The sequence below is a fragment of the Gopherus flavomarginatus genome, chromosome 2 (genome assembly GCF_025201925.1).
Source record: "Gopherus flavomarginatus isolate rGopFla2 chromosome 2, rGopFla2.mat.asm, whole genome shotgun sequence".
Classification (NCBI taxonomy): Eukaryota; Metazoa; Chordata; order Testudines; family Testudinidae; genus Gopherus; species Gopherus flavomarginatus.
Window position 1 is genome coordinate 86937166 of NC_066618.1, and position 26046 is coordinate 86963211.

At 46.0% G+C, this 26046-nt stretch overlaps 1 protein-coding gene across 1 annotated transcript in view; it reads right to left on the minus strand.

Annotated features, from left to right (window-relative positions):
* UBP1 (upstream binding protein 1) overlaps positions 1-26046 on the minus strand; it is a 51853-nt gene that overhangs the window by 24487 nt on the left and 1320 nt on the right. The window contains exons 2-3 of the mRNA XM_050939719.1: positions 7316-7467; positions 6764-6981 (exon numbers count right to left, since the gene is read on the minus strand). Of these exons, the coding sequence (XP_050795676.1) occupies positions 6764-6981; positions 7316-7467 (370 nt within the window). The remainder of the gene's footprint in view (positions 1-6763; positions 6982-7315; positions 7468-26046) is intronic.

The window sequence follows — 26046 nt, forward strand, 5'->3', positions numbered from 1 at the left end:
AAAAAAGCATGACACTTAGTGTACACCAGAAGAGAGAGAGAGAGAGAGAGAGAGAGAGCGCGAGCGAGCACGTGTATGTATATACACGTGTACACAAGTACATACACACACACGGTCTTTCACACTGTAAGCACTTTATGATGTTATGTGTACCAGAGAAGAAGGAAAATGGAAAGCAGGTCAAGCATTCATTACAGTAAATCTAGTAGTTTAAAATGTTACAGTATCCAGTAAATTGGAAAATGAATCCATACTATTCCTAAAAACAGTTCTCTTTCTTTCTTAAATACCCTTTGCTACCTCCTCTTTCAATCACACCTAGTAGTCGATTTTTTGTTGAAAATACAATCAAATACATCTTTTTCTTTGTTCTAACATTTAAGGCCACGTTTACACATACAGCACTGCAACAGTGCAGCTGTACTAATACTGGGGGAATTTTATACAGAGTGTTTTGAGCACAGATCTGCTCCTATAGTTTGAAGGGCACTGGGAGGAACTCTGGTCTTACTGGCTGCCTCTCCCTGTACCCCATCTCTACTCTTCATACCACCAAAATAAAGGCAACATAAGAGGTCCCTGGGTCTACCAGAAACAAAAACAATCACCACCACCCAAACCCACTTTTGCCTTCACAAAATCAATTAGGCAAGCAGTGTTAAGGAAGCCAAAGAACCTTGTTTTCATGCACTATGCTTACCCTTCATAGCTTTCATACGAGATCTGTTGATCAAAACATTCTCAAGTCTATACATCCAACCCACATCCTATTGCAAAGCACACAACTCAGAAAATTCCCACCTATAGCTCCAAGCCACTACTCTAATAGATTTACTCAATGGATCTTAATCTTACCTCTTTCATCTGAGCCTTTCAAAAATCCCAGGAGGCAATAACCAGGATTGTTTCAATATCTGAGGTTACGTCTACACTACAAAGTTAAGTCGACTTAAGTTATGTCAACATACAGCCACCACTGTAATTAAACTGCTGTTGCATGTCCACACCATGCTCCTTATGCTAGTGGAGCGCATCCACAGTAGCAGCTCTCGCATTGATACAGAGCAGTGCGCCGTGGGTAGCTATCCCACTGTGCAGCTAGCTACAGGCTGTTTTGGAAAGGGTTTGCAATGCCTCATGGGGGCAGGTTCAGCACCACATGATGCAGGTTTCTCAATCCCATCATTCCATGTTCAGCTGGAAACCTAGTAGGATAATTTTCAACTTCCCTGGGTAACCTGCAAGAGAGCCATCTCTGCCAGAAAGCATGGATCATGCACTGCCCTTCTGTATTTTGCTGTGTGTCGTGAACACCAGGATATAAGAGGAGCTCAACGGGGAGCTATTTGGCTGAAAAGGGCTTAGAAGGAACATTTTTAACAATGAGGCACAGTAATGTGTGTTGCTGTAGGGTGCTGAGCCTGGCATTGTTTGTTTGCATCGTGCTACCTCCTCCCTCCATCAGAAAATTAACCCTATGCAATTGACATCTGTTTCACAAATGTGAATGCCAGTGATGTCTGTTTTTACTTGTCCAGAGAAAGTTAATTCTGTTTCTTTTCATTCTTCCTTAAAACCATGCCTCTTTTCCCAGAACCTGAGGCTAAGCACCCTGACTGCTCCTCCCATCTACTCCACAACCCTGACCCCAGACCCCAGCTTGTAGAAGCAGCATGTCTGCAGCTCTGCACCACAGTGACTATTTGCTTCCCTTGCCTTCTGCTATGCCTGCTGCAGCTCTTTGACTTTTTACACAGCACTGCTGCATGTCCCTATTATAGGGCTTCTCCTCCAGGCCCTCAACAAGTTCTGCCTGCACAGCCTTCCCTCCTCACAGGGGATCCAGCACCTCCCATGTACTCCTAGCAGGAGCATGTTTGCTGCATGGAGCCGGCATGCTCAGCTGGGCAGTAGCTATATGAGCTCTCCACATCAAGCAAACAGAGCAATTTCAAAGCTTTCTGTGGCTTTAAAAGGATAGGGACGCATGCCTGTAAACCGGCTGCAGGGCAGCAGAGTTCAAAACGGCGACCAGAATGGTCACAGTGAGCATTGTGGAACACCTCCTGGAGGCCATTTAGGGCGACATAAGCAATGCAGTGTCTACACTGACACTATGTCATCCTAAGCGCTTCGCCTCGTCAAGGTGGTTTTATTATGTTGGCACAGCAGAAGAGGACCATTGCAGTGTGTACACCTCCAGTTACATCGACAAAAATTGCCTTACGTTGCCTTAACTTTTGTGAGCATAGACAAGCCTGGAGACGTTTCAGTCAGCACCAACTGAGAATCAGACTTGTCTGTATCACCTTGTCAGCTGGTCGGGTTGAATGAAGCATTATGTAATTAAGAGTAAAGTCAGGGTTTATCTAAGGATTATGTTAGCAGATGCTATATCTCTGGCAGATTCAGGGCAAAACTTGCCATGCTTTGGCATTCCCTAACCACATATTCAAGACAGTTTCATACACCACTGGTTAAGACATAACTGACAATCAGCTAAATTCACAGCTCAATTCCTTTACTTAAATACTACAGTGACTGGTACCATATTAACACCCAAGATACCCTTAGATTAAAATCACTACAAGATTTAATGTATACATATTTAATGTATAATCTAATCAAACATTAAATCTTACTACATTTACTCCAAAGTAGTCCAGAAGCAAAGCTTTTGGTGCTTGAATGTTGTTACAAAGAAAAATCAGATCATGTAGTCAAATACTGAAACACTGACTGTGGCCAGTACATTTTCCTTTGAAGCATCTGGTAAGAACACTGCAATGGACAATTATGGAATAATTTTTCCATAGGAGGAAGTTTTGTCTGAACCCTTTCAATTAGTGGTTGGTCTATCTCAGAAACTTTAATCAAGTGTTTATAAAGACAAATAACTTTAAACATTTGGATTCCAAAACACTAGCCTAGAGGATCAAAAGAAATGTATGACTAGCCAACAAAGCTATTTACAAAACTACACAATGCTGCAACAATTTATATTTTTCTTAGACTAAGCTCTTTAGGGCAAGGACCTCATACCTACTAAGCTTGTGAAACATCTAGCACAACACAGTCCCCCATCATAATATTGCCCATTGCTATTATAATAAATTTAGGTATTTTCCTGAACTATTCATAAAATAATTACATATATTCCTCACTGAGATACTGATGAGGGAAATGCAATCCAAAAGACTCAGACGGGATGGGCCTACATAAATTCCCTTTCACATTCAGTACTTAGAGCCCAAACAATGTACTTACACGTAAAATATTTTTTTAGAAGCATTTATTTCAGTTAAATCCTTCTTGATTATAAATGGCCCCTTCCATCTTGGAAGGCCCAAAACAAATATATGCAGTACACACATATCCTACTCCATCATAGTGCTCCCTTCTGGCCTTAAAATATTTGTAGTTAGACCTCTTACATAATATATTATGTAAGCAGAGAATATATTATGGTCTTTATTCAATCACGTAAAAACTGCTATTACTCTCAAGGTGCTTAAAACAAATATAGAAAGAATAGGTTATAAATACAAGTGCCACAAGATGAGATACACAGTGACCTTATTCATGTGGAAATCTGAAGACAATATCTGTCATCATGCCAGTATTAAATGTAGGTACAGTCTGCATACATGGATTCTGGGCCTCAGACAGTTAAAACATTTCCATCTAACTTTAAGTACCATGAGATTGTGCTGTTGAAATTAAACATGTCCTCACACAAGCACTACGATCAACTAACAGACATAGCAGGGACAAGAACTGGAGCAGGGGATGAAGGCAAATATCAAAAAAAGGAGAAGAAGGAGGAGCACAGTGGCGTTTGTATCTGTCACTCACTTCAATTAAGGTTTCAAAATAAATTTACTGCATTTATCAAGGTCTTTTAACAGCCAACTAGAAAGGTCATGAAAGGATAACTTTAGGTACACTAAAAAGGGTTTGTGAAGGGACAAACTTGAGGGGAGGAGGGAATAACTTTGGAACTTAAAAGATATTGTGAACGTGATTCACCATTCAGAACAATTTACCTTCATATTTTCCTAAAGCTGCAGGAATAAAATGAATAGTTTACTTAAACCTCACACTAAAGGAAACTTCCTAACCCCGCTTGGCTGTTCTGTTATCCCTTTTAAATAATGTTAATAGATGGCATAAAAAGATAAACTCACTACACAGAAGAATTTAGTATGAGTAAAACTGCCTCACATACAAACACAGAAGGTTGGTATCAGTGAATGGCAAAAATAAAAGTCAGACATTTTTATTTATATAGAAATGCTGAACTCTGACAATCTGTTCACTGATTTACAGCCTGTATCAGTTGATGCAGAACATTGGACCAAAACTGCAAAAAACAACAAACAGCAAACAAATGGGAATATCATTGGAAAGAAATCAAACCCTCCTTGCCTTTTCCTCAAATCAAAACAATTAGCACCAAACCATCATATGATGTGAAAATAATAAAATGAAAAAGGCTACCTTCTTGCAGCAAAAAGCATAAGGTATTAGTAGACTGCTAATGGCTTAGATCAGTGGTTGTCAAACATTTTTTTTCCACAGACCACTTGAAAATTTCTGAGGGTCTTGGGGGACCACTTAATGATCTGTCCAAATGTTGTTTGCACTGTTAGGAACTATTGTAAAACACTTTGGATAAAAGCGTTATATTTAAAAAAAAAAAACACTTTATAATAATTAACTTTTTTGTTCTACAAATAAAAGCACACAACTCATATTTTAATATCAGTAGTCTTACCTTTCTAATGCAATGGATGTGCCCCCTCTCCCCTGCTGTGGCACCCCTGAGCTGGGGCTGGGAAGGAGGGGGCTCACTCCCCACCACAGAGCTGAGGCTGGGAAGGAGGGCCATCTCTCCCTGGCAGCCGCAGCCCTGGAGCTAGGGAAAGTTGCCTTTTTCTCTGTCCGCCACAGCCCTGCACATCCCCAATTTCCCCCACCCCTTTCTTCTCACCCCACTGCCCCTCCCACCTACCCTCTATTCCCCTCACAAGGCCACCACCTCACCTTACGTGTGTGTCTTCTCCAGGGTCCAGGCACCTAATTGATGGAGCCACTCCTGCGCAGCTCCACTAATTAGGAGGTGGGCCCTTCATTCTCTCACGTGCGCCTGCCCAGGCATGCACCTTAAAGGGAACTATCCGCGGACCACCTGAATGGAGCCTGCGGACCATAGTTTGAGAACCCCTGGCTTATGTGTTTTATTTTTAACTTACCTACTATGGCAACATTTCTTCCCTTAAACTCAGCAAGAGAAAAACTTCCCAAGTTTGCCTACTGACTGGTGAAGTTTAGTGGAAAGGACTTTCCTAGAAGATCTTTCCATCATAGGCTACTAGATAAAATGGCAAGAGTTGCATGACAAGTAATCTAACTGGCTTCCTGTAAGTGACACAGACAGTAAAGTACTTAAGGGCTGCAAGGACAACTACCTTTATGTGTTACTTTGTAAATACTTGCACAGATAGAACATTCAGAATTTACCTTTCAAATATACGTTAGTCATAAATAGCTTTCCAAGACTTGACAGTAACCTACATTGTTATTTTAACCTTTGAATTATCTCAAAAAAACAAAAGCACACATTAAAAACATCAGCCAAGTAACTAACCTAACCAACTATATTTAAAAAGGACACCACCTTAACGTCTAGTGAATTTTTTCAATTTTAATTAAAATTAGTTTCATATAGTAACATCTGTTCATGTGTCTCCTTCCCCATTTGGGGACATTTAAAAGTCACATTTTCATACTCTTAAAAATAATGTCTCTTTCCTTTATTGTTGGGAGAAAACCCACAAAAAGAAACTGATCAGCTATAAAGGGGACACAATTAAACATATTATATATAAAATGTTATCAAATGCATGAAAAAAAAATTGTGATGTATCCCACCTATACCAAATCTATTTATATTCATTTTGAGTGCTACCCGCAGGTACAAAAAATTTAGACAGTATCCTTTAAAATGTGAAATAACAAACACTTCACTTTCACACTAGTACAGTAACAGATCTTTTAAGCTTGATTTTCTAGTTAATTACATATAAGTAAGCTTGACCTTTGTTTTCCCTGAAGCAAAATAATTTCAGTATCTTTTTCCAATACCTGCAGAGGATCCTCTCAGTAGTGGCATTTTTTCTATCCCTACACATTCCCTGCCCAGAAGGATTCCCTTTGCCTTTAAACTTAAATTAATATTAATTTTTTAGATTTCTCTGGCTTTAGGTGCTCCTACTGCTTTGTAGCTACCAAAATACTTTTGCAGAGTACTACCTAAAAGATTAATTCACAGTTTCGGTGCACTTTAACCTTTTGGAAGTTTAATTACTACCCTCTGCATGTATGCTGGCTTCTCTAACTCCTCTGCCCCCAGCGCTGAAGTTTCAAGATACATTTTGTTATCACCTCTTCTTACCTGTTCTTAGATTGTCTAGTGCTTGGACTTTAAGTTTAAGGTAGAAGGAGACTTCCTAGGAAGCCAATGTGTGGGAACAGAACATTAAAATCGGATCGGTAGCGCTAAGTCCTATCTGATCCCTATGTAGCAGTCACTAAAGCCTTATTTTAGTAGCATCCTGTGCTGTCTTGAGAGTTACTCATCTAATGAAGATTTGCTTACGTATCCCTCCACAAGCAGGAGCACAGAATGCCAAGTCAGATATCTGTGACATCAAGGTCAAGATTTTCATAATTGAGTGCCTGTAGTTAGATGCCTACCTACCTCATTTTCTACAGTGTTAAGCACCCACCAGTTCCCACTGATATCAGAAGTCAACTTTAACATTAGACATGCTGTTATATTCTGTAACTTTTTAGTTATGTCATTACAAAAGTGATTAAAATACAGTCCCAGACCACTTTCATCATATAACTGCAGACCAATGAAATGATCCAACTGTTGGTTTTTATTGTTGGTAAATTCAAGCAATTTGTATTTAACTATCAAGGAATATGTAGATAAAAGCAAATATGATGTAATGTTATAGTTCTGAAATGGACATATGTCATGAGAGTCGGACATACTGGCATATATGACGGTCAGGAAAGACATAAGAGGAATACCATAAGCATTGCTAGAGGTCACTGAAATTGACAGCCAAAGCTATAAGCTGTAAACAGAAACCTCCCCCAGCACGCTTGGTCTTTCATTTTCACATGGAAATTCTAAAGATGAAGATACTACCCTTATTTTTCATCCCTATACTTTTCAGCATCCCAACATTCATTAAGCTACATTCATGGTAAACAACGTATGCAGAAGACACACACTAACCTTGATTCAAATAAGTAAGAGTTTCATCATGCAATTTGACTGCTGGAGATGTTGCAGCACACATAACGTATTGAAACGGTGGATGTTTGGTCTCACTCTCTGGTGGAAGGCTGGAATCTTCCTGCTTGAAGATTGGCAGTGCCAAAACATCACTGAAACAAAAATCCCACAACGTCAGTCTGAAAGAAGCATCCATTTATCTTACAAAACAAAGGCAAAATCAGAACCACCACCACCACCACAACCTCAGGAAAAATATTTTTAAAAAGCTGAGTGGATAAAAATTAATTTAAAAAAATCAGAAATATATTTAAATCAGATTTTGTTTAAATTAAAATAGATTGGGCCTTAGCATAGGTTACTATAATCTATTTAAATTAAAATTAAAAAATATTAAGCAATACATGTCTGCTGCAAAGTTTTAAAGGAAGTCAAACCACTCAACTGGTCAAAGTTACTGGCCAAGCCCCAGAAACCAGAGTTAGCTGAAGAGCTAAATCAGCATTTGACAGCAGTAGCCTCTTGTGCAGGTTCAGAGAGAATGTTTTCTTCATTGCTGTTCATTTAACTAGTTCAGTTCACTGACTAGATCATTCAAAGTTAAGAAACTAAAGAGAGCTAATAAAGTGGAAAAAAAACTTGTTTTCCCCTTCCAATGTACGAATAAAATTGGGTAGTATAGAAGGATGAGATCTGCTAGTTCCATACTCTGGTGGAGCTGGACAGGTGGAAGCAAGACACAGAAAGTTTTCCCAAAACTACCAATGCAGATAAGACTATGTCTAGAACTGGAGAAGGAGTCACGAGACATGGTTTCTATTCTTTCATCTCCCACTAATATACTTTGACCTTCTGAAGTTACTGGACTGCTCTGCTTCAGTTTCTCCATCTGGGAAGCAAGGTTAAGAGATATACCTACTTGAATAGTTCTATGTGATATATTGCTTATAGGTTCACACACCTAGAGTGAAATAACTCCAAGCTCAAATGTCTAAAGCCACTATAGTTGCAGTAAGAAGAGTTGTCACAGCACCTACAATGCAACTCATCTCAAGCACCTAAACCAACAGTCCTTTTCCTAATGAAAGGTGAAATTACTGCCAAACAGACAGACACAAACAGAAACCACCTACATTATAAATTGGAAGCAGGCTGTAACCAAGTTCCTGGAGGTTCTATTAGAAGTACTGCATAGACAAGGTTTAAAGGGACAAGTCATGAGTTAAACTTTGGCAGATCAAAGAAAGTAAGAAGGATTATTGGAGGAAGTTAGGGTGCCAAGCTTCAAAGTTAACATCAAGTTCATGGCCTGCTTTACTGTACATACACTACGTACACTAAATTGGTAAGATGATTTACCTTGCTAGTGTGGTAATCACAGACAATACAGCTAAGAAAATACAAAAGAATCCAACTGAAGGCTCCTGTTCTGCCCATGTTTATGAACAAAGGTTGTTGGCAATCACTTAAGATACATCTAGGAGGTGAATCTTCCTACTCATCAGGCCACCCTCAGTATGGATGCAGCTACCAAGCATGTATTTTCACTTAAGTGTTTAGTAAATTCTGCTGACTCTTGTCTAAAACAGCCAGCTCCAGGTATATGAAGCCTTTCCCAGACAAAGAAAAGGAATAGAAAGTAATGACAGGAAATACAGCAGAACCTCAGAATTACAAACTGACTAGTCAACCACACACACCTCATTTGGAACTGGAAGTTCATAATCAGGCAACAGCAGAAACAAAAGAAAGCAAATACAGTACTGTACTGTGTTAAACACAAACTACTAAAAAAAAAAAAGGAAAACAGCATTTTTTCTTCTGCACAGTAAAGTTTCAAAGCTGTATTAAATCAATGTTCAGTTGTAAAAAAATTTTAAATAAATGCTGCAACATTTTGTTCAGAGTTGCAAACAACCTCTGTATCCAAAGGTGTTTGTAACTTTGAGGTTCTACTGTAATGGAAAACGTTTAACTCAAGGTTTCTTTAGACCATTTGTTTAAAAGCTGAAGCCACATGGAAACATGCCATCTGCCCAACAATCGCCAAGGATATTCCATAAGCCATGTAATCCTTTTGAGAGGAAATGGAAGGCAAAAACAACAATACCTAGGTAACTGTAACCTCACACTCGGAACTGGAAAAAGTTCAGATAATTTTAGAACCTAGAGGTGACATACTTAAAAAAATATTGTTGCAAGGTAGCAACTTGTGCCATTGTTAAAATATTGCTCACATACACATGGTCTACATACAGTGGAAAGTACCTTTCAGGAAAAGATGTATTATTTCAAATATGTTGAAGGCCAGAAGGGCCCATTTATGATAATCTAGTCTGATCTGCTGCATAACACAAGTCACAGAAATTTACTCCATAATTCTTACAACAAACCCGTAACTTCTGATTAAGCTACAGCTCCTTTTTTAAAAAGACAATTTTGTTTTAAAGATTTCAAGTGACGGAGAATCCACCACACTTTCAGTTATTTGTTCCAGTAGATAGTTACCATCATTTAAACATCTTTTATTCTACCTGCAATACTAACAATATATTACTGTTTGAGATATATCAGTTAGCAACTATTTAAAATTCGATATATACTACATTGTTTTTTTGTGCTGAGGAATTTTCAGAAGCCAGAGAATCTGGTATTTGGTGCTGACAATGTCAGAATCCAGGGAACAATGCTTACCAGGGGCAAAGAGCTTCTAAACAATGAAAAGTGAACTGTATAAATCAAGCCAAAATTTAGTTAAACCCAGAAAATATAAACTGAATGCCTCCAGCAGCCAGACAGTACAGGTGTAGGTTAATAGCTTAGCTTTAAAAACAACACAGAAGATACTTGGAAGGAAGTTTCTTCTCCCCCCAGCCTCTCCAAGGTAAAATTAAATTTATTTCCTTGCATAAGCCTTCCATACTCTGGTTAGTGGTGGCATTCAGTATACATCCATGCATGAATTCAGTTTAGCTTTACAAATCGCCTTTAAGACTAACTGCTATTCAAATTTTTCTCCACAATAATTGAGGAAGCAATGCTATTTACCACTCACGATTTTTAAGACTGAATATTCCCACAGGTTTTATTTAAAGCAGAATGGGGGTTGGAAACCATGCCTACATTTAAAGAACTCATAACTTCATAGAAGACCAGTAAACCACATGTTGCTTTGCAATTTATATTTAACTAACTTTACACTTAAGTTTTATGCTAACCAGGATACAGTGTATTTCTAGATATGATTTAGAACTTCAGCAGTAAACGTGTACTGCTTGAGCACGGGTCCCTTCCATCCTGGGTATTTGTTATGGATGGCGTGATTGATAGATGATTAGAAGATGTCCACGTCTATCAGAGTATCTTCCTCTCTGGCTGTTAGGCATCTATCCTGGTACTTTGCGTTGTGCATACTAGCAAGAAAATTAGATGGTATAAACGCTTTCTCCATCTGCTTGCTCACTGACTGAAACATTTAAATTTGTTGTTGGCTATCCCGCAGTGTTGCTTGAAGGTCTTTCCAAACTTCAGCACCATTAGCAATAAAGCAATTTGTCCAAAGTTATAGAAACAGGTTTCAGTATATTTAGCATATCTTCTACATTTCTCTTCAGTCTTATGTTGATTACTTTTGGCTGCTATAGTTCCATCTATTTTGTCCTGCTTTACTTTTGGCTGCTATAGTTCCATCTATTTTGTCCTGCTTTTCTTCACAAGTTTTCATCAGCATAGACAAGTTTTTAACAAACAGCTCACAATAGTCATCCTCTGAATTCCATCTTGCATCATGGGAGAGAATTAGTTTTGATCCTCCTCCTGTCTTCAGTGAAGCTGAAGCAAAGTGACTCACAGAAGTATTTTACAATTTTAAAAATTTGCTTTATTCCTGGAGTATGTAAATATTTGATGAGAAGATGCATCAAATAGGCACTACACACTCATCTATTATAGGCTTTAGGTTCACTTCATTATTCTCTTCTAGATTTCTTATCTTAATATCAACATTTTTATTTATACATTACAGTAAAGTCAAAACTTCAAATTTAATTTAAAGCAGTTTTTTTTTAAATAAAAATATATTTATGTAAACAAAAAAAAATCTGATTTCAAAAAAAAAAAAAGCATAGATTTAACCACCCTGGACTCTTTACACTTCTGGCACAGGAGGCAGTCATAATCTCTACTTTTTGCCAAGAAAAAACTCCTCTTACAGGCAACCTTAATTCTGACATCTTCTAACTTCTGAGTGCAATATTTTACCACCTTAAAAATGTGAAAGTTTTTATATACATCATCACTTTTTATTAATGTGCCTATTCTCCAGTGGAGAAAATCAGAATGGCTGAGCTCCAAAGAGCCTGAATATCTGCTTCAAGCAAACAATGCCCAACTTTATGCTTCAGACAATTTTGTCTTCATATCCTTCTCACAGTGACCTATTTTCTTCTATGCCAGCCCTACACCTGGAAATGTCTTCCTTGCCTGGTCCACAAGGTCACCTCCCTTTCCAAATACAAATCCTTTCTGAACTACTTCCTCTGTGAAGAAAACAACTGGCTCCCAAGGCCACAGAGTAATTGGGGAGTCGTCATATTTATATAAACAAAAAATCATTTTATCAAGAATTTTATTATCAAAAGTGACTCTATAACTGACTGCTCTTAATTTTGTTCGTTTTAGATCACACGATCTTTTTAAGCATCACTTTTTATGTAAGATGCAGTGCACTGATATCCAGTTTGTGGTCCAGAGGTCACTTGTGGCCTTTGGGGCTCTAAATTGTGACTTCTCACAATTTGTATGTATTAATGAATATTTGATAAGGTAAAACTTGTGCTCCCACAGCCAAGCTCTGCAATGTTAAAGTAAGTGCTTGAATCAGCCACATAACTACAAGAAGGAGGCAGAAAGCATCACATTCCCAAATCCTCCCAAAGCTTCTTTCCCTGCAGCCCAAAGAACAGCTCTGATGAGAGCTGGGAGCACTCAGAGCAAGCAGCCCTGGCCCTTCCCTCTTGCAGCTGCTCAGAAAGTCCCCTGCTGCTTTATAGGAGGACAGTAACTCTGGCTACTCCACTGTCTTCTTCCCTAACAGGCTGCGGGAGCTTGAGAGACAGCAGGATGGAAAGTCAACTGGCTATGAGCCTGAGCCAAGGAGAACACTTAGCAAAGGATGGCTCCCCGTTCTCATACAACCCACAGCAATCCAGGAAAAAGAGCAAGGAGAATCGGAGAAACAGCCACCAGTTACATATCCCTTGTTCTCTGCCCATCTCAGCACAGGTTACAGAAACCACGTGGCTGCCCCATCTTGTGCCAGCTGGTTATGGTCATGGGATCAATGCCATGGGGGATACTGAAAAGCAGTATGCAACAGTCACTCTGCTGCTCTGCTACACACACACACACACACACACACACACACACACCCCTTTCATCATGGGTTGTAAGGAGGGAGGCATAGGAACTAGCTAGGCAAGTTCAACAGAATCTGTCTTGAACTACTAACTACGGCTCCTTGACCTTTTAGAAATGTATTCGGCCATCAGGCTGAAAAGGTTGGACACCGCTGATCTAGAATATTGGGGTCATTACCATAAATAAAAATTTATAGCAGTACAAAAAATGTAAACATTTATCATTCTATTAAAAAAGTATTTGTAATATGTAATGCATATGGTTTTATGTATGACATTTTTATACTATAAATTTTTAGATTGCAAGTTCTGCAGGACATGGATTGTGTCTATGTTTTGCACAGCACCCAGTATGACAAACCTGCAATCCTAATTGGAGCAGGACTTCTGGGATCTACTACAATAAAAATAAGGTTATATTCATATAAATTGTGCTTTATATTTGTATGTGGAAAAAAATAGCCAAACACAAAATATAATATTTAAAGAAAAGAAGTGCAAAAGCTGTTTGATCTATTGTTAAAAAAAGCAGCTCAGAAGTTTTAAAATATTAAGAGGAAAACTCAATGATCACTTAGTGTTTCACAAACTAGGGACCTCACTGATCAATTCTACCTTTCTCCCTGTGCCTCCTGCACACTGTGGAACAGCTGCTCAGTGGCACGCAGGAGGCACTGGGTGGGAAGCGGAGGCGCGGGGACAGAGTACACTGGAGAATGGTGCAGAAAGAAACAGGGAAGAGGAGGGACGGGGTGGAGCCTTGAGAGAAGGGGGGGAATGGGAGCAGGGCCTGGGGGGGTCCCTAAAAATTTCTAAATCAAAATGGGGGGCCTTGGGCTGCTCAAGCTTGAGATCCACTGACTTAGATAATTTGGTGTGTGTAACTATACAGGAAATCTGGACAAAAATTCAAGTTTATTTAGAAAATGATGTAATGTTACGGGAACTATATTAAACAGTAATCTATCTGTCAAAAGTAACAGTATCCACAAATATATAAGAGAAGTACGTACTGAATCACTCACCTAAATATTTTACTTTGTTAGTGCAGAGCTTGAGAAGTTTATTAGGCATCTAAAGCGCTATGAGATAAACAGCCAAACACCAACATAATCCACAAGGGAGGGGGGACCCCAACTGTGAGATCCAAACTCTCTCTCATACACACACACACACACCCTCCCACTCCCCATTAGTGGGGAATAGAACTGACAGTTCTAGCCAGCTAGTGTCCATGGATCCTGTTCAATTGCAAGGCCTCTGTTTAACAAGGGAATAGATGATTTTTGAAGTTCCACAAACCTCCAACACCCCAGACTGTAAGGAGCTTCCTCAGATACTGTCAGGGTGAAAGAATGATTGTGTTAATTTCAGCTCCCAAACCTCCATTCTTTGTTTTGGTTCTTAATTCCAAGAGATCCAGTTCCAACCCCAAGGCCACTCCTAACTTTCCCAAGATGCAGCAAAGTCAAGCTGAACAGATCCTTTAAGGGCTTGTCTACAATTGGAAATATACTGAAATAGCTATACCAGAATAGCATGCATCCGATGCAGTGGGTTTTTACCCACGAAAGCTCATGCTCCTAAACGTCTGTTAGTCTATTAAGGTGCCACAGGACTCTTTGCAGCATATACCAGAATAGTTATTTTGGTATAAGCTCTGGGGTTAAGACTCTTGTTCCAGAGTACGAGTACTTTTTCCTGATTTAGCTTAATCCACTTCTAGAATAAAGATCTGCACATGGGGTTTATTCCAAAGTAACTATTTCATAATAGCTGTTTTGGTAAATTTACGAAAGTGGACAAAACCTTAGCTTCTCTACAGTACACACAGTTTTGAATAGTAGCAGTTTAACTAACATGCATTACACTTCCCACTAGGGTGACCAGACAGTAAGTGTGAAAAATCAGGACAAGGGGTGGACTGTAATAGATGCTGTCACAGACCCAGACCAGTGGGGTACAGGAGTCTGGTCCTATTGGCATCCAGGAGGTGGGCAGGCAAAGTCCACCCACGTCTAAAGGACCTCCCCCCAGCCTAAGGGGACCCACAGGTCTGTGACACCAAATGATTTTGTGGGACAACTAATGAAAAAAACAGGATCGGGAGTGACGTCATAGGGCTAAACAAAAGGGAACCTAATGAGGACACCGAGCAGAGAACCCCGGACAACGCCCACTGCTCCTTGAAGACGTCAAGGGAGCCAGTGGACGCTGCCCAGAGGAACTCTACCCGGATGCATGAACGGACGGAGGAGCAGAAATAGGCCCCACAAGTCGCAGGAAATCCTGTCGGCCAACCTCCTCTCCCTGGTATTATAAATGGCTAGTTTGGCCAGGGCCAAGAGGAGGTTGATAAGGAGATCCCACAACTTTGTGGGGCCACGGATGGGGAATGCATAGATAAAAAGGTGAGGGGAAAAGTGCAACCAAAAACGCAATAAGATATTCGAGAGGAGCCGGAAAAGAGGTTGCAATCTGGTGCACTCTAAATAAATGTGCGCCAGGGTCTCTTTCACGCCACAAAAAGGGCAGGTGCTGGGGACAGGGGTGAACCGCACCAAGTACACGCCCGTGCTCACGGCCCCGTGAAGGAGCCGCCAACTGACCAGGACCAAGGCAGAGTATAAACTGGCCCACCAGGGCTTCTCACCCTCGAGAGGTGGCAGGAGGTCCCGCCAGTTGGTATCGGGGTGGGACACGAGGGTGAGGTAGTGAAGAGTGTGGAGCACGAGCGTGTACAGATGTTTCCTTGGAGTGGTCTGGAACAGAACCGGCTGCAGATCGTGCAGCTGGCTCGCAGTGAAAGGGTGAGGGGGCCGATTGGGTCCACGGGGCAGGGGCCCGATAAACATGTCCATGGGGCCACGGGTGGAGGGTGAGCGGGGCGTGCCCTCTCGTAGGACCCAGTCGAGATAGGCCCGAGCAGCAGGCTGTAAAGCGGCCTTCACCTCCTGAAGTATGCGCTGGGGAGTACGAGGGCTGGAGAGCCCCATGCGCTGAACGAGTGTCAGGGGTTCCAGGCAGTCTCCCCGGTCGTAGTCCAGGAGGTCTCCGACCCTGGTGACTTCTGCCAAGGCCAGCTTCTGGTGCACCGCCGGGGACTCCGCCACCTGCACACGAAGCTGGGGATTGTGTAGCAGAGGCTCTGGGAGGAAATCAACCCCCATGGTGGCCGCCACGGACCTGGTCGTTGAAAAGAGCTTCCAGGTCCAGAGGAGGTCTTGGTAGAAGATCGGCAGCCTGGAGAGGTCTCCGGGAAGACCTCTCGGATGGAGGTAAAAGAGCTGCCGGTCGTATCGGAGCCCTCGGAAGCGGCAGAGGAAGGTGTGCGCCAATATGCTCCAGGCTGGACTACCTGCACCACACAGGAGCCTCTGCAGAGCCTGGAGGCGGAAGACATGGACCTGAGTGCGTAGGCACTTCAGGCCCTGCCCCCCGTCCTCCAAGGACAGGTGGAGGACCCCTGCAGAGACCCAGTGCATTCCTGACCAAAAGAACTCCAGAATTGCCGTCTGGAGGTTGGCCAGGAAATCCAGGGCCGGGACCAGGGTGTTGAGCCGGTACCAGAGCATGGACAGGACCAGTTGATTAAGCACCAGTGCCCTCCCTTGAAGGGAGAGGCACCGGAGTAGTCCTGTCCATTTCTGGAGCCACTTCGTCAGCCTGCCCTCCAAACCGTGCCAGTTCTCCAGTAGAGATGGATGCGTGGCAGAAAGGTATACGCCAAGATAGAGCAGTGGACCCACCCTCCACCGGATGGCCTGAAACGTGGGTGGGAGGGAGCTCACCTGCCACTCGTCCCCTATCACCAGGCCAGAGCTCTTGACCCAGTTGACCCAGGCGGAGGAGGCTGCTGAGTACACAGCCTGGCAAGCCTCCACCCATGCCAAGTCGCCCGGGTCCTGGACCATGAGGAGCACATCGTCAGCATACGCCGACAGGACCAGCCGCAGCTCCAGCTCCCGAAGCACCAACCCCGTCAACCTCCGGCAGAGGAGACAGAGAAAGGGCTCGATCGCCAGAGCGTACAGCTGGCCCGAGAGGGGGCACCCCTGCTGTACTCCCCGCCAGAAGCTGACTGGCTCGGTCAGCGTCCAGTTGAGCCTGACCAGACACTCCGCAGAAGCGTACATCACCTGGAGAAAACCCACAAACCGGGGTTCGAAGCCAAACGCTTGCAGAATGCTCAGGAGATACCCGTGATCCACTCTGTTGAACGCCTTCTCCTGATCCAGGGACAAGAGAGCGAATGACAGACCATCCCTAAACCCTAATTCCAGAAGGTCCAGGACCAGATACAAGTTATAAAAGATCGTGCGGCCCAGGACGGCGTAGGTCTGGTCAGGATGGACCACATCTGCCAGCACGGACCCTAGCCACATCGAGATGGCCTTCGCAACCATTTTGTAATCCGTGCTGAGGAGCAAGACGGAACACCAATTCCGTACGTCGCAGAGGTCCCCCCCTTTGGCAATAAGGTGAGCACGGCTCACCTGCACGAGAGGGAGGACCCCGCCCTGCAAAGACTCGGCCCAGATGGTGACCAGGTCTGGGCCGAGGACATCCCAGAACACACCGTAGAACTCCACGGTCAGCCCATCCATGCCCGGAGATTTATTGGTGGGCATGTGACGGAGGGCTTCCGAGAACTCGGCCAGAGTGAGAGGCAACTCTGGCTGGTCCCGGTCGCCCATGCTGACCGTCGGGAGTCCGTCCCATAGCACTCTGCAAGCGTTAGGATCGGTCGGATCCGGGGACAAAAGAGTCGCGTAGAAGGCCCTGGCCCTCTCGCACATCTCCGCCAGATCCGTGAGGGGGGTGCCGTCCTCCGCCAGGAGGCAGGTGACGTGCTTCTTGGCACCCCTCCTTTTCTCCAGGGCATAGAAGAAGTGGGAGCTGCGATCCATCTCCAGAAGGAGGCGGATGCAGGATCCAACAAAGACACCCCGGGCCCGATGGTCTTCAAGGGTCCGGAGCTCCTCCCGCTTCTCCCAGCACATTCCACAGAGGGACAGACCCTTGGGGCTGGTGGCCAGACGCCTCTCCAGCTCCAAGACTTCCCGTTCCAACTGCCCTATCGCCGCATCCCTCCATCGGCTGGCGACCCGGGTGTAGTCACAGCAGAAGAGCCGGGCATGCACCTTCTCCAGATCCCACCACCACCGCGCTGAGGGAAAGGAGCGCCTCTGCCCTCGCCAGCCAGCCAGAACTCCCGGAAGGACGCCACAAAGCCCGCATCCTCCAGCAAACTATTATTAAAGTGCCAATAGGCCGGCCCCGGCCTCTCCGCGCAGAGAGACACCGTCACGGTGGCAAGGTAGTGATCTGAAAAGCGAGCTGGCCTAACGCTGGAGGAGTGGGCCCGTGAAAGGTGGAAGCACTATAGGTAAATGCAGTCCAGCTGGGAGTGGCACGACCGATGGGCCTCCATCCGGACGAAGGTGAACGTCGAGACATCATCTGGGTGGTGGTCGCACCAGACGTCCACCAGGGAGTGACGTTCGACGATCTCTCGGAGACGTCCACGGTGGCTGGGCACTGCTCGGTCCCCGAGCGGTCTCGTTCCTCGAGGGTGGTGTTAAAGTTCCCTCCCAGAACCAGGCATTCACGAGGATCCAGGGAGCCGAGGAAGGCGGACACCTGCTGATAAAAACGCAACCTCTCCGAGTCCGATGTCGGGGCGTAGACGTTGACAAGATTAACCACAAGCCCCTCCATGCAGACCCAGAGGTGCATCAGGCCCGGCACAGCCTCGGTGACCCCCAGCACCTTGGGCCATACGTCAGGGGAGAACAGGATTGCCACTCCAGCCATGTGAACTGAGAGGTGGCTAAAGTAGATCCTGTCCCCCACTCCAGCCGCCAGCTAGCTTCAGCGGCCGGATCCGTATTGGTCTCCAGCAGGAAAACCACAGAGTACCCCCTCTCCCGGAGGAAGGAGAGCACCTGGCTCCTGCTGAGACCCATCCTACAGCCCCGGGTGTTTAATGTGGCAAAGATAATTGGTGCCATGAGGAGGGCTGGGGGGTTCCTCGCTGGCAGACACGCCCACGGCCTCCTTCGGGCCGCGCAGCAATCCGTGACCTACCCCCATAGATGACTAAAGAGTAGCAGAAGAGGCGGACCCGCTGGTAAGCCACGGCGGCCTGCTTCCCGGTCCTCTTACCCTCCCCCATGAGGGCCCTCGCGGCCCGGAGGACCTGATGGAAATCCCCCCACCACTGAAGCGCAAGTTGGACTTTGTTACAGGAGCCACGGACGTCCTCAAGGAACTCCTGCAGCTCCTCCCTCAGCGCATGGGGTGGCAGGGTCACTGATCTATGACTGTCCCCCAGTGGGGCCCCCGTCACAGCCCTGTGGTCCACCGAGGCGGGCAGGCAGGGGGCAGACCCCTGACGTGGTGTCCGATGGGCTGACGCCACGTGACCTGCCCCGCTCCCCGGTTCAACAGGGGGCGGCGTAAAGAAAACAGCAGCCCCCGATGGGTCAGGACGGGGAAAAACAACTAAAACCACTCCCTGGGGAGTATTCCCAGGGGCGGCACTGGCAGCACGGGAGGTGGAGGGAACAAGGACAGGGCTGACATCAGGAATAGGGCAGGGGACAGGAGTAGGGCAGGGATCAGGAAGGGAACCGGAGAGGAGGGCAGAAGTAGGATCCTGAGCCTCAATAGTCGGGCCGCTAGAAGGCGGCCCCTCCTGGTTAGGCTCAGAGATCTGGGGAGTGGGAAGGAGACCCCCAACGATGCTGGGCTCAATCACTATGGTTTGGGTGGTAGCCCCGGCATCAGGAGACAGCTGGTCATGAACGGCGTCCCTGCCTGGGAAGGAGGTTGGGTGCTCCACATCCAAGAGGGACACCCCCTGGGAACTTAGTCCCGGCAGCAGGGACCGGTGGTCGCCTCAATGGGCTCGGCGGCCATCAGCAAGGTGCCACCTGCAGCCGGGCTGATGGAGGATTCCAGGGGACCCTCAGAGGTGGGAGCAGAAGCAGCGGTTAGGGGAAGGGAACACGGGGACCAGGGTGAAGTTGCCCAGATCGAGGCCCACTGGCAGAGGGTCGTCCTCCCCCTGCGTGACCGGGGTCAGACCCCGGGCCTCGATCTCCTCATAGATGGAAGGAATATCACCGTCCACCACCCCAGGGCCTTCCCCGCCAGCACCCGAGGCGACGCCCACCTCAGCGCTGGCAGGGGCTTCGGGTGGGAAGGGGGCAAGAGAGGCTCCCTCGGGGGCTTCCACAGGAAGGGACCCTGGAGGAGGGGTGGCCCCAGCCAGCACCACAGAACGGGAGTCATCAGGGGGCAAGGCAGAAAGCTCGTCATCGGTGCCCCTCTTCCTGCTCTTCCAGGGAATCTCCCAATCTAAAGGATGTAATGGGCCCGAGCTTTCCACTTGTCCCACTTCCCCTGCACTAAGGACCAGCCCTCCATGGCATCATCCAGGGGCTGGCTAACAGGGGTTGGGTTGGGGAGCAGGGGCAATAGCTCAGGGACTTGGGGAGGCAATGGTGGGGTAGCAGGAATGAGGGAGGATTCCCCTGGGGCAAGCCCTCTCTCACGCCTGGTGTTATCTCCGCCACACCCTCCTCCACAGCGGTGGACCGAGAAGGAGGAGGGGCAGCTTCGGGTGCCGGGCAGCCAGGGGTACCGGTGATGACAGGGCCGGTGCCTTGCCGGGGCTCCCGGACGCTCCTCCGTGCCGGGCCAAGGGGCAGTCCCTCCAGACGTGCCCCATTGCCCAGTCGAGGTAGCACCAGGCCTCCCCCATTGAATAATGCACCCGGTAGTGGGCTCAGTGGTAGGGGACCCCTCAAGTGCCTCCCAGCCATGCAGCGGCGGCGGCAGTTGAAGCTGCACTTGCCTGCAGAATGAGGGGACATGACTGAGGGCGGGGTCCTTGCAGCCCAATGGGAGAGGGCTGATGACGGACATGGGGCGCTCCAGGGCAAAAAGGGCGGGCAGCAGGGCGGCATTGGGCAGGAAGGGAGGGACGGAGGTCAGGAGCAAGCGGACCCCCAGGTCTTCCAACGGCTCCAGGGGGACGAACACGCCCCCACCGCCAGGCCCATCTCTAATGCCTCCTGGGCGGCGGCCTCCGCTGCCAGGAAGAAGACCACGCTCCTGTACATTTTGGAGGCAGCCACGATGGCCATGGGTCCCACCACCCTCGCCAACGCCCGCACGTAGGTCTCCACGTGGGGCAAGGTGGGCACTAGGAGGCAATGGACGCCGTGCTTCCTGGTCAAGGTGGGGAAGGGGCCCTGGCCGCTGTAGACAGTAGCGGAAGCGGCAGTTGGAGGAGCAGCGGCAGGCGGGGGGGGGGGCGCTGCCACCTGGGCATACACCCTGGGGGCTAGGGGAGGGACACCCGTGGAGCTGGTGGAGGGAGTAGTGGGGAGGGATGCCGCGGCCGGTAGCGGGACCGCGGCAGTGGGGGCAGTCTCTGCCATGGAGAGCATGGCCTTTCTAGCGGGACCCTTACCCTTCTTCCCACCCCGACCCTTCCCACCGGCTGGAGGGGCTCCCCCCGAATCGGAAGGGGCGAGGGACGTGACAGCAGCAGAGGTCTCCCCGGTACTCGCCGCCGCCGGTGCCCCATCAGAGGTGGTGGTAGGTGGATCGGCAGCGGCGGTCGAGGTAGAGGCCTGGGAAATGGACACGGGAGTAGGTGGAGGAGGGGCGGTGGGAGCATCGCGAGGGGTCTTCCCTGCCGCATCCCTCGCCATAACGAGAGCGGGGAGGGGGACAAACAGCGAGCGGAGGGGGAAGGAGAGGAGGCGACCACCCCTCCCCCCAGGCTGCAGGCAGGGGAGGAGGGTGCCAGAAAGGGAAGGCTAAAGGGGCGTGGGGAGCAACTAGGGACGTAGGGGCGGGAGGGTGTCAGGTCACTGACTCAGAGGGGAATTACGCCTCCTCTAGCTGCACTAGGGGATCACGGGGATAACGGCATCGGGAGGGGTGCAGTGAACAAGGGCAAACTCAAATGGGGGAAGGGCACAAGCACATGGGAGGGGGCGTGGGTGCATGAGGGAGGGACAAAGCAGGGCTGGAGGATCACCGGGTGGGAAAAGGGCAAGCTAGGAACGGGGCGGAGGGACCACGGGGATAGCTGCAGGGCTGGGGCAGGACAATGAAGGCCGCAGAAGGAAACAGGTAGGGCAGACAAATATGGCATAGGAAAGGGGTCAGCCCAGAGGGCAGAGGGCGGTGTGCCCACGGGCACTCGAGCAAAAGTCAATGCTTGACTGCTGCTGCTGCTGCAGGCTCAAATGATGGAAGCGGGCGTGGTGAGCCAGGCAAGCAGCTCAGTCCCAGAGGCAGGAGGTCGAAGCAGGAGGAAAACAGCCAGCAGGGGCAGTGGAGGAGGCGAAGGGGAAACGGATGGACCGGGGGCAGGCTTCACGCCACACCCCCGGTGTCCCAACAGACACAGTCCAAACCCCCATCACAAGAACACAGTTCGAAAAAGACTCAGTCCAGAAATGCCCCCTCCACAGTGGTCTTCATGCGATCTCCCAGCAGCGGGTGGTCCTCTTCTCCTTCTCCTCGGGGCACGAACAGCTCCCCAGCAGCAGCCACAGTAGCCCCAGCAGCTCCAGGTGGTGGTGGTCTGGTGTCCAGGCAGGAGGGACCCTGCTCAGATGGTGTCCTCAGCAACAAGAGCTGGGGTCCCTTATTCCCCTCCTCTTTGGGAAGCAGGCCAGCAGCCCCCCCCACAAAAGGGCTATAGGTGGAGTAACAGCAGCAACCGAGGGGGGAGGGGGATCTACCACCCAGCCATCAAGCAGATAGCAGAGAAAGGTGGTGAGTGGTGGTGTACAGCTCAGCCAGGGGAGCAGCAACAGCAACAGCAGCGAGGTCCCAGCACCCAGCAGGAACAGCAGCAGCAGCAGCCGCCCTCTCCCTCCTTCCTCTACAGCAGAGCAGTTGAAGGGAGACCTACTGGCCACAGGAGAAGCAGGTTTCTGTTCCCTGAGTGACCAGAGCAGGGGCTGCACTAGAGTAGTCAGGAACCTGCTAGAACCAATTAAGGCAGACAGGCTGATTAGAACACCTGCAGCCAATCAAGGCAGGCTAATCAGGGCATCTGGGTTTAAAAAGGAGCTCACTCCAGTCAGGAAAGGGGGAGCCAGAGGAGAGGAAGTGTGTGTGAGGAGCTGGGAGCAAGAGGTGCAAGGAGCTGAGAGTGAGATGCTGTGCTGCGGGAGGACTAAGAAGTACAAGCTTTATCAGACACCAGGAGGAAGGTCCTGTGGTGAGGATAAAGAAGGTGTCTGGAGGAGGCCATGGAGAAGTAACCCAGGGAGTTGTAGCTGTCATACAGCTGTTACAGGAGGTACTATAGACAGCTGCAATCCACAGGGTCCTGGGCTGGAACCCGGAGTAGAGGGCGGGCCCGGGTTCCCCCCTAACCTCCTAACTCCTGATCAGACACAGGAGGAGTTGACCCAGACTGTGGGGAAGATCACTGAGGTGAGCAAATCTGCCAATAAGCACAGGACCCACCAAGGTAGAGGAGGAACTTCGTCACAAAGCTTATATAAGACAAAGCTGAAAACATCAGGACATCTAGTCACCCTATTTCCCATATATGATTTTTTTCTAGCTCACTGTTAATGGCTATTGTTGGCTCTCAGTTACAGAGTTTATATACAAATCCCCAAATGGTAGGCCATATTTTGGCAGGCAACTTATGAATACTGAAAACTGCAGTTTTTAAATCAAAATAGCCAGTTTTGAAAACACTAAGTATAAAACACGGAAAAAACTGTATTAGTAATCTGATTTAATTTAAATTAAGGCTCACGGTGCTCATGATATGGAAAGAAAAAAATTCTGTCCACCACAGAAAAAGTGAATAGTTTCTTAGATGAACATTTTCTCTCGACACAGCCTTCACTATCTGATGCCTTATTAAAAAACACACACAAAAAACACACTCATTTGCCCCAAAAGAACCACGTTTACTGCATCTGGATTATGTTAACCCTCTTTCAGATTATTAACCATTTACACAGCTTAAGAATTTTTCCACAGGGCTGCGGAACCATACTGGTTTTGGTTATGAACTTTGACAGGACCTACTTTAGAAACATGACATTAAGTGCTTTTGTGAGTGTCATAGCTAGTAGAGTTACTTTTAACAGCCAAAATTACCATCACTGAAAGACCTTAGCAAAAAATATTTGGTTTTTTTCCTCTCTCTGGTTCAGGGAGTTGTTTTGTTTTCTGTACATTTAACAGCACTAGGTACACATCAAGTGTTTCATATGTAGAGTTAGTTTTTCAGTAGCATAACAGACGCTTAAACAGATGATCATGAAATTTAAAAAAAAATTTAAAAATCTTTTTCTGATCTACTATTTAAAGAGTATCATTAAAATCTGGACATTTTTTAAATTAGTCAATTTCAGGTTGACTGCATCCCTTTAAAATCGACATTGATTAACAGACATCCACAGGTATTCTATTTGGAGAATGCTGGTTTGGCTGACATCTTATCCTTCAGGACATAAACTGACCATCAACTTGGGTGAGAATCCCCACATAGAAAAATAGAGTTCAAGTCACCAAATACTGAAGACTGGCAGTGGGGCAGGAAGCACATGCTAGTCTTCCTTTAGAGAGACAGAGCACGGACATACGATCTAGAGGTTTATTTCTATATAGCAAGCCTATTTTTCAAAAGATGAATACATTCTTCTGTCACTTCCTTCCAGAGATTACAAATATTGGACTGCTCATACAAAAACAGGCACGAGAATGAGACTCACGGTCACATTCTTTACATTTCATCACTTGCTTTTATTTTTCCATTTATGTCACCATCATTAACCCAAATCATACCCTACTATGTCCTACTGCAGATACAAGACCTAACGTATCTGTTGGTGCTACCTAAAAATCCAACATATTTGGGTAACCTACTCTGGACTTTATCCAAAGAATAATACAATTCCAATTAGATAATTCCTTTGACCACATGCCTACAGATAAAAATTCCAAAATAGTGCTAATGTTTTTGCCCATAGATTATCTAAAAATAACTTAGTTTGTGCTTTATTGTAACCCTAAAAATATGTGCAATATTTACTTTAGATTCTTACATGTAATTTACAACTTGCACTTTTTTTTATTTAAAAATGTTTTAAGTGCTGCTGCTATGGCTACTATTTGAGTGATAACTTTTTATGAGACCATGATTTATATCCTGTATAAACAGCAAAATCTCAGACTGGGTACCAAACACAAAGGAAGATGTGACTGAGAAAAGAGGAGCATTCGCATAGTAAGGAATGGATTCACAGGGTGCAGTGGTACTGGAGCTTAGAATCAATACCACGCAATAGGAAGAATTAAAATCTATAAGCATGGAAGGAAAGCCATCATAAACAAAGCTCAGATCACAATTCCTCAGCTAGATAATAAAGAATCAGAAGAAACAACACATTGTAACATGACTACTCAAAAGTCAGTTTGCTTTTTTAACCACACTTTTTCTTTGAAATAAAACAAAGAAAATGCTCCAAAAATGGGTGTATAAAATCAGCTGATGTTTGAGAGGAAGCCTGAACAATGATTTTAAAAAATAAATAAAAAGTAGAATGAGTTAATGATAGCCAGACTGGTTACAGAGAACAAGAAGTGTTTAAAAACATACCTGAGAGAAGAGTTTTATTAGCAACTAGACTACTAGTAAGCTAGAAGAAATAAATAATTAAAAAAAAATCCCTAAGACAAATTAAAAAATGGACAATAAGAAAAATTAACCTCACAAAAATAACTGATTATAAACTCAGCCAAACTCAGCTCAGCCAAGAACTGCAGGCCCTGCACCACCTGGCACACAACTTCATTCCCATGAAATGAAGAGTCTCAGATCTTGACTGAGATAGAGAATGGGCTACCACACAGGAAAGCTGAGTGAATAAATACCAACAATCTCAAGTGGGAATGAGCTACTTGTGAAATTAATAATAAAAGAGTATTAAATTTGTCAGATTGGCAGACCTTTAACAAAAATTGCTATTTTAAAAGAGCAGGAAAGTGAATTAAATGAGAATCATCATAAAAGGTATACACACTAGAATACTTGGTCTTTGAAGACCACTCAGAAGCTTCAGCTAATGTTCAGTTTTGCCACCAAACTGAGTACAGTAAGCTACCAAGAGTATATAAAACATGTCCAAGTTCACACCTCATTACCTTTACTGCCCAATATGAGATTTGTCTCTTATCTAAGCTTTCCCAGCCAGGTTCTGGAACTTCTTGGCACTGAGCCTACAGCTAGGTTTTTCACTACTCCATCTT